The sequence below is a fragment of the Geospiza fortis genome, unplaced genomic scaffold (genome assembly GCF_000277835.1).
Source record: "Geospiza fortis unplaced genomic scaffold, GeoFor_1.0 scaffold249, whole genome shotgun sequence".
Taxonomy (NCBI): Eukaryota; Metazoa; Chordata; class Aves; order Passeriformes; family Thraupidae; genus Geospiza; species Geospiza fortis.
Window position 1 is genome coordinate 444,616 of NW_005054607.1, and position 11,441 is coordinate 456,056.

At 40.1% G+C, this 11,441-nt stretch overlaps 1 protein-coding gene across 1 annotated transcript; it reads left to right on the forward strand.

The window, feature by feature from the left end:
* The first annotated feature begins 793 nt into the window (after positions 1-793).
* On the forward strand, positions 794-10,380 carry PHAX (phosphorylated adaptor for RNA export). The gene is made up of 5 exons (XM_005430206.2): positions 794-808; positions 1,594-2,213; positions 3,997-4,117; positions 5,704-5,787; positions 6,821-10,380. The coding sequence occupies exons 1-5, from the start codon at positions 794-796 to the stop codon at positions 7,088-7,090; spliced, it is 1,110 nt and encodes a 369-aa protein (XP_005430263.1). The 3' UTR covers positions 7,091-10,380.
* Positions 10,381-11,441: the final 1,061 nt, after the last annotated feature.

The window sequence follows — 11,441 nt, forward strand, 5'->3', positions numbered from 1 at the left end:
GGGAAGGAGGCTGGGCCTGTGGCAGCCGGGCCACAGGAGGCTCCAGCATGGGCACAGGCATGGAGCAGCTCTGCTGGCAGCAAAGGCTGCCACAGCTGCCATTGCTCACCTGGGCAGGAGAAGCTTTGGCCTGAGCTCAGGGTGGCCTTGCGGGGCCTCAAGGGGCTGCAGCAAAGATGGACACAGACAATTGCCAAGGGCTGCGGGGACAGCAGCCAGGGAATGGCTGCCAGTGCCAGAGGGCAGGGCTGGCTGGGATCTTGGCAATGAGGAATTGTTCCCTGGCAGGGTGGGCAGGCCCTGGCACAGGGTGCCCAGAGCAGCTGGGGCTGCCCCTGCATCCCTGGCAGTGCCCAAGGCCGGGCTGGACACTGGCACAGTGGGAGGTGTCCCTGCCGTGGCAGAGGGTGGCACTGGATGGGATTTAAGGTCCCTCCCAACCCAAACCAGTCTGTGATTCTCAGAGGATATGAGAAACGTATTCTGTGAGGAATTTGTAATGAGAGTATGAGGTATTCACAGACCAAGCAGTGTACAGACCAAGAAAGATTTCAAAGATCAGTGTGTGACACTGTATGTGTAACGAGTTTTATTTTCTCCAGTAATTTTGATCTTTGCAGTATAGTTCTGAGAAATGAAGCGCAAAAGAAGTTTTTTACAGAAATGTTCAGTCTTTTAGTATTTATACTGTGTTTGGGGTTTTTGCATTACACTTGAAGTTAAAAGTTTGTGTTTCATAATGTGGTAAGTTGAATACTTCCCTTTTCTGTGTGGAGAAAGAAGAAACAGCACCATGTCGATGAAAACAGTAAGACTAAAGAAAAAATTTTCATTTCACCTGAATGTGAAGGAAGAGACCTTATTTTTAAAGATAATGGGACAGCATATATGATAGGAAATCGGTCACAGAATAACTGGAATTAGGAGTAAAAACATTTCTTCAGTATTTGTATATCAGTGGAATGATTTTTTTGTGTGTGGGGGGGGTGTTCTAATTCATTAGACATAGTTAATCCATGGTGTCTTGTTGGTTTAAAGGAGGGAAAATGGGTGGTTCTTTTAAGGTGATTCTGCTGTCCCCAAGCTGATCATGTGCTGTCCTGACTGAGCCAGGATCACAGTACACTCTTGGTCTGAGCACCGTCCCAGTTTTGTGGGTTTGGTTTTGGGGTTTATTTTTGGTCATTTGGTCTTCACACTTGAAACTGCAGAAAGATTATTAACTTCTCTGATGTTACACAAAGCTCCGGCAGGTTGCTGTGTTGTTCTGGTATTTTCCTGTTCTTAGAGCCTGCTGTGCATCTTGCCCAGTTCGTGCATATTTACCACTTTTCCACTTCTGTAATAATTTTTGCTCAGCAAAGGTTGCCCTAAGAGGAAGAGCACCTCCTGACATTTTTCTGTGTCAGCCATGCTCTACTTCATGCTCATACACTGAAAATGCAGGAGTTCCAAAGGTGCTGTGGCCCAGGAGATTCTCATGGAGATCTGCATGGGCACAAGGACCAGAATTATGTATTTTAGCTAATCAACGACTTGATAGCTCTTCTAATTTTCATTAATAATGGGTTTCAATTTGCTTTTTAATTGCAGAAGCTGCACGCTGGCAGTGATTCCTGCAGGCCCTTCCAGAGCAGCCTGTCATCCTGTGCTCCCAGTGTTCCTTACAGGACCACCAAGAGCCTGGACTCCAGCGAGGAGAGCTGCTCCGACTCCGACGACGACAGCTGCCTGTGGAAGAGAAAGAGGCAGAAATGCTTCAACTTCTCCCCTGCCAAACCCGAGCCCTTCCAGCTCAGCCAGAGCCACCAAAAACAGACTGCTGTGCGCGGGAAGAAGGTCAACAACATCTGGGGCGCCGTGCTCCAGGAGCAGAACCAGGATGCGGTGGCGACTGAGCTTGGGATTCTGGGCATGGACGGTTCAATTGACAGGAGCAGGCAGTCTGAGACTTACAACTACCTGCTGGCTAAAAAGCTGATGAAGGAGGCCCAGCAGAAGGAGGCAGAGACTTTGGACAAGGAGCTGGATGAATACATGCACGATGACAAGAAGACATGTCCAGCAGAGGAGGAGAACGGGCAGGGCTTCCTCAAACGGAAGCGGCCTGTGAAAGACAGACTGGGGGAAAGGCAGGAGATGAAATACAAGGGAAGGTATGAGATCACAGAGGAAGATTCAGAGGAAAAAGTGGCAGATGAAATTGCTTATCGGTGAGTTTAATAATAGTGCATCTTCACTAAGCATTGGTGGTTGCTAGAAAGAAGTGGGGGGAAAGTTCCCCTGCTGCTAAATGAGGTGTCAAACCAGATTGATGCCTCAGGTTTTAGCTTTTATATTTTTCAGATTCTGTACTGCTTTAGTGTGTTCTTCTGAGCCTCATATTATGGGATGGTGAGCTCTCTGCACAGAGCAGGGAGACAAAACAATTCCTGCTCCAGCCGGGCACCAAGGACAAATGATCCAAATCTCAGCCCCAAGAGCACAAACAACGTGGGCTGGAGAGAGAAAAACAAGGATGAGTCTTCATGGGCTAAAGCTGTAATTGGACAATCGCCTCTAATGTGCAAATGGAGCAGAGCTTATAAAAGTGAGAGACCCCATGACTGGTTGTCCATTTTTGTGACCATTTTGGGTTCACCTGGGGTGTGGCCCTGGCTGGGCTCTTGTGCTGCCCAAGGTGGATCCATGGAGGCCTTTTAATAAATCCCTACTTTATTCTTTAGTTCTGTCTAGACTCTCTTCTAGGTCAGCCTTTTCAAGGCATAAAGATGACAAAACGCATTTCCAGAATCCTGGGATAAAAATGCATCACTGTGGCTGGTGATCTTGCAGAAACATCCCAGAAATACTGCCTGTTTCTTCAAATTTCTATGTTTTTATTTACAGAGCCACTAGGGTAGTTTGTTGTTTGGGAACAGGGCAAGGAAAAATAGTGCTTCTCGTTATACAGATTTAGTAGTGGCTTCTTTTGGGAAATACCCAGTGGTTGTTTTTAGTTTGACACTAATGCACACATGCTGTGGTCACCACAAAAATCTGTTCTAAACCTTTGAAACTGTAGATAACTTGGACAGTGCAGTGTTTTGGATGGAGTTAAACTGCCACACTCCTCTTTAAGTGGTGCAAGGAGAGAAAATTATGTTAAATGGGAAACAAGGCTTAGAAGACTTACTGGCACTTAGCTTGGCATTTAAATAAAACTTGAGTTTGTTGGTCATGGATGTTTTTACACATGTGGTATTACTTCATAATCTGGTAATACTACAGCAATTGGTTATTAATGCTGCTAATAGTTCTGGGTACTTCCTCATTTCTTAATTTGAAAAGTTTAAACATATTTCTTGCAATAAACTCATTTTTGTTTTATTAAGCTTCATTGAAATAGACCAAAATTTTTCTTCTGCAAATAGAAAATTAGAATTGTTCTAATTGTAGCGGCAGTGGCACTGAGCTGTATCAGTAGGGTTCTGGTTGTAGTGTATAATTTTTTTGTTGTTTTGTTTGCTTTTTATAGACTATCATAGATCAGTCAATAAACCGATTTCTTCTTTTTTATGTAGGTTTGACTGAAATGGGACATGATACAGGGGAGCTTTTATACTTCCTGTTTTCTCCAGTTGCTGATTTAACTGTAAAAAGTTAATATTAACTGTTAAATGCACAAGAAGCTTTTATATTTTGATTTCAGAGGTTTATGCAGGTCTTTGCAGTTTCGTATTTGGTTTGATATTTCACACACCAATAGAAGGAAAATAACCATTCAAGGCATTTTCATTGAAACAAGCTTTCAAAATGCATGCTTCAGGGAAAAAACATGCTTCAGAAGCTCAGTATTTTGAAATCTGATTCAGTAAACCATTTAAACACATTTGAACGCATAGACTCTTCAGCACAAAATGAATTATTCATTGTGGAACTTCCACTCTCAGTTATACTCAAGGAATTATCCTGACAATAAATGTTCCTCTTTTTTTTTCCCCCCCCTCTGTTCAGACTTTGTGAGCCAAAGAAAGACTTAATTGCTCGAGTAGTGAAAATAATTGGGAAGAGAAAAGCCATCGAGCTGCTGATGGAAACAGCTGAAGTAGAGCAGAATGGTGGACTGTTCATCGTGGTAAGGAAAATGTCATCCTGTGGGTTTGCCAGGGATGGGCAACTGCTCTTTTCTTGCAGAATTTTCACACAAGTCTCTCATGCTGGACTTGTTCTCCTGGAGTTTTATGGCCTTCCCTTGCTGTGAGACTCCCCTAATAAATATAAAAAAATAATCTGTGTAACCCCTAAAAAATGATCTGTGTAACCTTCCAGCAGGATAACTCCCAAAAGGAAAATTGTTAGCTTTATTAGGGAACCACTGGCTTGTGTACCAGCAGAGCAAAACTGAGCACTGATTTCTGTTAAAAATAACGTTAAAAAACCCTCTATTCCTTGGTTAGATTGTACATTTTTGGTCTGTTATTGTTCTTGTTAAATAATGATCCTCAGTGCAAAAAACTCAGTGGGTGAGGAAAAAGTGGGTGAGAATGAGGAATTGCTTTCACTTGATTACAATTTTTAAGTACCATCACCTGGAAGTAGAGAGTAGGCAAAAAACAAGTAGGGGAACACAATCTAAAATAAAAAAAAAACCCAAATAAATTAAAAAAACAAAACCCTCCTTCAAAGAAGAAAAGGCATCAAATTCCAGCTAGCTAGTTGTGTTAGAAGCATTCTGTTGTCTTGAAATTAAAAAGTGTTTAACAGAGGAGATGAAGAGACATAGCTGCTGGTGGCAGAGGTTGCTCTGGGAGCAGATCAGGGTACACTCTTTGAAAGAAGGCAGATCACAAAAGGCACCATGAAATGCAAGTGATAAAAAAATGTTCACATGTGCTGTTTCAAAAGCCTACTTAAAACCTGACCATCCCTCTTCTTGGAATTTTTAGATTATAAGTACATTATTTATCAGAAAAGTATCACACTTTGCACCAGTATCATCCAGTTTTTACTGGAGTAACAGTAGTGTTTTGTATACTGCAAATTTTAATTGAATAATAATAATAATAATTAGCACTTGTAATTTACAGAGGTTTCAAAGCTGAGTCCCTTCCATGCACTGCTGTTGGTGCACTGAAAACTTCTGGGTCAAACGTGGTGTGGTGGAATTTTAAAGTACAGGTTGTGTTTCCTGTCCTTTCAACAGAAATGCAAAATCCTGCAGAATTTTGAAAGTTGTAGCATTTCTGAGCACAGAAAATTATAAAAAAATTATAAAAAAAGGGATGAACATAATTTTGTTAGATTTGTTTTAGACATTTTATTGAGCTTATGTGTTAGGAATGCTCTTAGTGTTTAAACTAGTGCATAACTTGTTGCAGAGAGCTGTGAGAGTAGTTAAGATATTATTTGTATTTTGTTTCTTCTCTGCCAAAATCAGGTTTAGTGTGTAGTTTTAACAACTGAATATTATATTCTAAGGGAATTCTTTTTGTAACTTCATTATTTTCCTGTCCAGATTTAGCAGGCTGATTGTTGACCTTCATATGACTAATTCAGTCACAAATAAGAAACAGCCAAGGTTATTTTCATTTGGTATTTGACACACCAGAACTTAAATTGGCTTTATTTTGCCTCAACACTGAGTGTTGCCTTAGAGGCTATTTTTTTTCCTAACACTTAGCATTAAGCTTGCTATTCCTAATTTCCTCTCTCCCTGTTAAGAATGGCACCAGGAGAAGAACACCTGGGGGTGTTTATTTAAACCTGCTGAAGAACACACCGAGCATCAAAGAAGAAAAAATCAAGGTAAAAATGTCAGGAGTTCAAATGTACATTCTCATTTGGGTTTTTTCTTCCTACTAGAAATGTCATGACTGAAAGTCTCTAACTTCTAACAAATGTAACTGTGTATTCCATTAAAACCAGGCTTTCACATTCAAAAGACAGGCAAAAGACAAAAGACCTACTCAAAAATTATTGAATTGCCATTAACTCTAAGCAGAGAGAACTCACTTTTGCGTGTTGGCAGTCACAAAAACCTCTTGAGGAATATGAGGTTGTATAGTCTGGCAGAGGTAAATGTTAGATTTTCCTGGTTTGTTGATTTGTATTCTTCACAGCAAAGCTGTCCACATTGTGTTTCTCCCCTTGGAGCTTTGTGTCATTGTGCATGGATTGAATGCAGGTCTCCCAGTAGAATATTTTTGTCCTGTATAGCTCCAGCTATGGCACCAGGCAGAATTTCTCATTAAAGCAGCTGATGGTCTGCATCTAATCTGAATTGCTCACTGGGCTCATCTGTGGTGCTCTTTAAATCAGTTTTGTAAGCTTGTAAATATTATTTCTCTGAGATCTTTTAACTTAGTGAAGAAAATACCAACTTTTTTTTTGATGTCATATGCTACTTTATTAAAAAAGTTTTCATTGGAGTTTTTATTTTGCTTATAGGTGGGTACAGGTAATTCTGTAAATCCTTCTAGATTCTGGTACTGGGAATTGAGAAGAAAGTCAACTTTGTGTCAACATTGAGATTGTTTGAAGAAAAAAAAGAGGAAAATAAAACTCCAACATCCTTTCATAGCTTGCAGTGGTCAGAAAAAATTTTTAAAAGTTGCAAGGCTGATCACTTTACACTATTAGAAAGTAAATTTTCTGTTCTACTCCTCTTTGTTAAGTGCAGTCTTTTCTCATGGTTCTGCTCTCAATAACAAGTAGCTTAGTTAAATATTGACAGTATTTGTAGTATTTTCTTTTTATTACTTCACTTTTTTTTTTTTAAGGAAATACCAGTAAAATGAATATGTAATAATGTTTTGTTGTTTACTTGTTTTCTTTCAAGGAAATATTCTATCTGGAAAACCAGAAGGAGTACGAAAACAAGAAAGCTGCCAAGAAGAGGAGGATACAAGTTCTGGGGAAGAAGATGAAGAAGGCCATCAAGGGGCTTAACCTGCAGGAATATGATGATGCATCTCGTGAGACTTTTGCCAGTGACACAAACGAGGCTCTGGCTTCCCTGGAGGACCTGCAGGAAGGGCACCACGAGGCAAAGATGGAACCTGAGGATACTATTGAAATTGATAATGCTCACGATTTGGAGATCTTTTAGTCACTAAATATTCTTGATAGCAGAGTCTCTATAAAAACATGTTAAATGAGCCTTTCTTGTAATCCCGTGGCTTCTTGTTTTCAGAGCATGGGGAATACTTGATGCTGAAGAACAGGAGGTAATTCTTAGCTAAATTTAACAGCATGAAAGACTTTTAATTGTCCTGTTACTTGTTTGCTGAGTCCTCAGAAACTGTTAAGATTTTTCTAGATAAGAGCCCTACGTCACCTTAGGAAGTATTTTTAGTCACATGTTAGTTTTAGGAGTTAAGGCTATGTTTTAACCAAATACTTCTCTTTTAATTTGCTGAAGTACACAAAGTCATCAGGTGAGCAATGCTCTTTACTGCAGATGAACAGAAAAAAACAGAATAATTTTAGTCTTAATATAGATGATCATATAGTCTTAATGTGGCAGTGTATTGACAAAAACAGTATTTATAGGATTAAGACCTGTAAAAACAGATTGGTTTGTGAAATAATTTGAGTGGTCAGTGACCTTTGAATAATGACCTTGAGCAATGTATGCTTCAGAATTCTGCAGTATTTTTAATCTTTTATTCCAATAGTGACTTGAGCTTCCAATCTGTTCTGTCTAAACATTTTCTGTTATTAGACACACACCTAAGTTCCACAGATCTCTTTGTTTGCAGACAAATGTAACTGAAAGCCTTCAGAGTAGTGAGATTTTACTGAGTTTTGTTCCCTCCAAGGGTCTGTAGATTGTACATGCAGATATAAACCTTTTACCTTGCAGTTCTTGTTTCTGTCCTCCTGTGTGCAGTGAGATAATGTGCAGCTTGCAGAAGATCTGGAGTTTTTCTGTGCTGACTCTTGCAGGGGATATTTTTTTTTTATTATTATTTACTTGATGCCAGAGACTGTTGTGTAGTTTGTTAGTTCAGCCGAAAACAATTTTTATGTTGAGTATTGTTTTTAATATAGCCGAAGAACATGTGCAGCACTGATATCTATGTCTAAAGTATTTTGTCACTAATAAGTTGTGGCTTTTTTTGTGAGTAGACACTATTCAGCCCAATTTTTGCCCATAAATTTTGTTCACTTTTGAGTCCTTGAGTTTTAGAAGGAAGGTGTGTCACTAAAACGCATAATCTGTTTATAAGATTGAACAATTCAGTACTGCCAAGAGCTGGCATTTGAAGGATTGCAGCATTTGAAGGAACATTTCTTACACATAACAGCACATTCCATTACCTGCCTTACTAAACCTGGGTTTTGACTTTTCTGCTTTTTATCTGTTCACACGTCAGAGCTCCTAATTGTTAAAAAGTTAATCAGATGTGCAGCATGCCTTTGCTGGTAGTAGTTGCTCGTGCTGAAGTAACAAAAATTCTTATTTTTTCATTAATTTTCCTAACCAGTGATGGTCAGAGTAAACTGGTAACTCCTGTATGGGAAACAGAATTTTGTGCTGTTTAATTGCTTTGGGACTGTACCATTTCATCCTGGTTTTGGGAACTGCTTGGGGATATGTCTTAACTCTTTTCTGGATAGAATCAGCAAATTGTAACACTGGTTTAAGCAACTTTTTTATCATTATGTAATTTGCACTGTGTATTTTTTTAATGTTAATATTTCTAACGTTGATTTCCCAGGCAAGGGGTACTGAAATGGTGTGTAAAGTGTTGTCTTTAACAAAAGGGTGATCAGGGCATTAAGCAATTGGAGAGGGCAGTGAGGATGGGGAGGGGTCTGGAGAGGGGGCCTAGGGGCTGAGGGCACTTTGAGGGTCTGTTCAGCTGGAGGAGACTGAGGGGAAACTCATTGGGGTCTTCAAAGTCTTCAGGAGGGGAAGAGGAGGGGCAGGCACTGATCTTTTCACTCTGCTGACCAGTGACAGGACCTGAAGCCTGAAGCTGGTCAGGGTTTTCAGGTTTAGTTTGGGTGTCAGGAAAAGGTTCTTCCCCCAGAGTGTGGTTGGGCACTGGAAGAGGTTTCCCAGGGCAGTGGTAACAACACCAAACCTGACAGAGTTCAGGGAGTGTTTGGACACTGCTCTGGTCAGGCACAGGGTGGGATTGTTGGGGTCAGGAGCTGGACTGGATGGTCCCTTCCAACTCAGTAGATTCCATGGTGCAGTCACTGTTACCACTACTACATCTGCAGTTTATTTTCATGAGAATGCTATATTGTTGTCAATAAGAACTACTTTGAAAGAACATCAGGTTCCAGGACAGATAGAGAGCAGGAGGTCTTTTCCATGTGCCTCTGAAGAAGAAAAACAGATACTTTTATAACAACCTTTATTTCATCTTCTAGTTTAATGCTTATCAAGATGTGTCCAAGAGACACATCCAAGTGGCGTGATCAGATAAGACTGTACTGCAGGCATTTCTCAGGAGAGAGCCTCCAGCCCAGCCATGGTATATTCCTCAGATCCATGGCACTTTTCCATACCTGATTCCCACTCCATGACTGTTAGAATCATTCCACAGTGGAGTCCTTCCAAAAGCCAAGCCAGTTCAGAATGATGAGTAGCCAGGCTTGGTCCACCAGCAGTCTTGTGTTTGGTATCAAACAGGTTGCATTAAACAGCACCAGTTTCTGTGTGGTGCTGCAGTTGAGACAGAATTGCTCTCTCAGCTCCTAATTAATCACCTTCAGTCTTCCTGGGCTGATCCCTGCACAGGGACCTTGTTTTTTGTCTGGGAGCAGATCTGTGTAGATTTTGGTAGCTGATGTTCTGCAGGCAAAAATGCAAGCAACATTTGGGTTGGGGTTTGAGCTCTTCAGGTTTCTCTGATGAGCACAGGTTGAGGCATTATTTTTTCTGGAAATAAAGACTGTACTGCTGGTATAGACATCACCCTCCATCCCATAAACTATACCAGCATAATGAGCCATCTCTGTTATACCCAAAGAAGATGCTGAAAAAATGAGGGAAATGTGCTTTGGTCTGAAAACACAAAGCTTGTTTATAACCAAAGACCTTTTCCTACCTTGCATCCAAAATTCCAGTGATTTTTGGTACGACTGGAAAAAATAGTTTATTAATGATTCAGTTTAACTGTGGATCTTGAAAGGATCATTTGAAGTATAATTTCAATTTTACAGATTCTCCTTCCCCTTCCAATTAGGTGATCTCATTAAGATGTTCTTGTGCTCTCTGGGCTTATTAACTGCTGTTCACCAAAATTCTCAACCAAGCATGGAATGATACAGTTCAGGGTATAAAGGTGATGGGAAAAGGAGATGATTGTATTAATTATGACATTTTGAATTTCTTGTATTTTTTCAGAGTAAAGATGAAGTCATAGACTGAGTAATAAAGACAGTTCTTGAGGGGTTTTTTTTTAAATTGGAGTTTTTATCAGTCATAAAACTTTAGTATGACAATGTTCATTATTTATCCCCTTAACTCAGACCATCCTATGACTCAGGCAAGTCTGTCACAGGCAATATTTTTAAAAAATACAGTCATTTCAATGTACAGAGGAGAATTCATGGCTCCAGTGCATAGAGGCTTACTTGGTGCCCTGCTCCTGCAGCACCTCAGAGATCCAAGCCTTTTTCTGAACCACTCTGGGGCTTCAGTGGATCTGGGAATATCCATCCACTCTTGGAGCTTTGGCATCACAATTTCCTCAAGGGATTCCAGGAATGTGGCAGAGACAACGAGTGCAATTTCCTGGCACCACCTTCTGGATTCAGCAGGCAGCTGGAAAACATGAGGCAACCTTTGCAACAGCTGTGACCTCTTGGTGATTCTGCACCTCATGCATCTCACCTTACTCGTGACCTGCCAGACCTAAGAATTTCTTGCAGGATTTCTTCTTTTATTTAAAAATTACAGATTTGAAGGTTTCTTGTCTCCCCATCTGCAATGCTGATGGACGCCACTTTTTCAGAGCTCTGAGAGGAACACTCAGCTGTGATACATTTAATATTGCCCAGCCAAATGCATTTCTAGAATCACAAACATCTGGACCTAAACACTGACAAAAATGAGGAATGTGTATCTGAAGGGAGCCTCTACACACAGTATAGCTATTCTAGACACCTTTCTTGTTATTTGGGTTCTTGTTTCTTTTTTTGCTTGACCAGAAAGATTTATTTAGTTATTTAAAGAAACAAAAAAAACCAAACCAACAATTTTGTATCATTAAATACATAGAGAAAAAATCTTTATTTTGTAAACTTTTCCCCAAAATAGAATGCTTTATTAATTGAAAACTTACTAGTGACTCAGTATATCAGCATTGTTGTTTAAGACATAATCCCTTTGAAAGGTATTCGCACGTTTCTGCGGAAGTTGCACTTTTTTAGTTTGCCATCTGAATTTTTCATTGTTCTATTGCTGATTAATGGTGTTTGGGTTTTGGTTTTTTCCC

Bases quoted from the DNA above. Each gene is read 5' to 3' on its own strand.
- PHAX (XM_005430206.2), top strand. The intron at 2,214-3,996 runs GTGAGTTTAATA...CCCTCTGTTCAG, and splicing joins GCAGATGAAATTGCTTATCG to ACTTTGTGAGCCAAAGAAAG. The intron at 5,788-6,820 runs GTAAAAATGTCA...TTTTCTTTCAAG, and splicing joins TCAAAGAAGAAAAAATCAAG to GAAATATTCTATCTGGAAAA.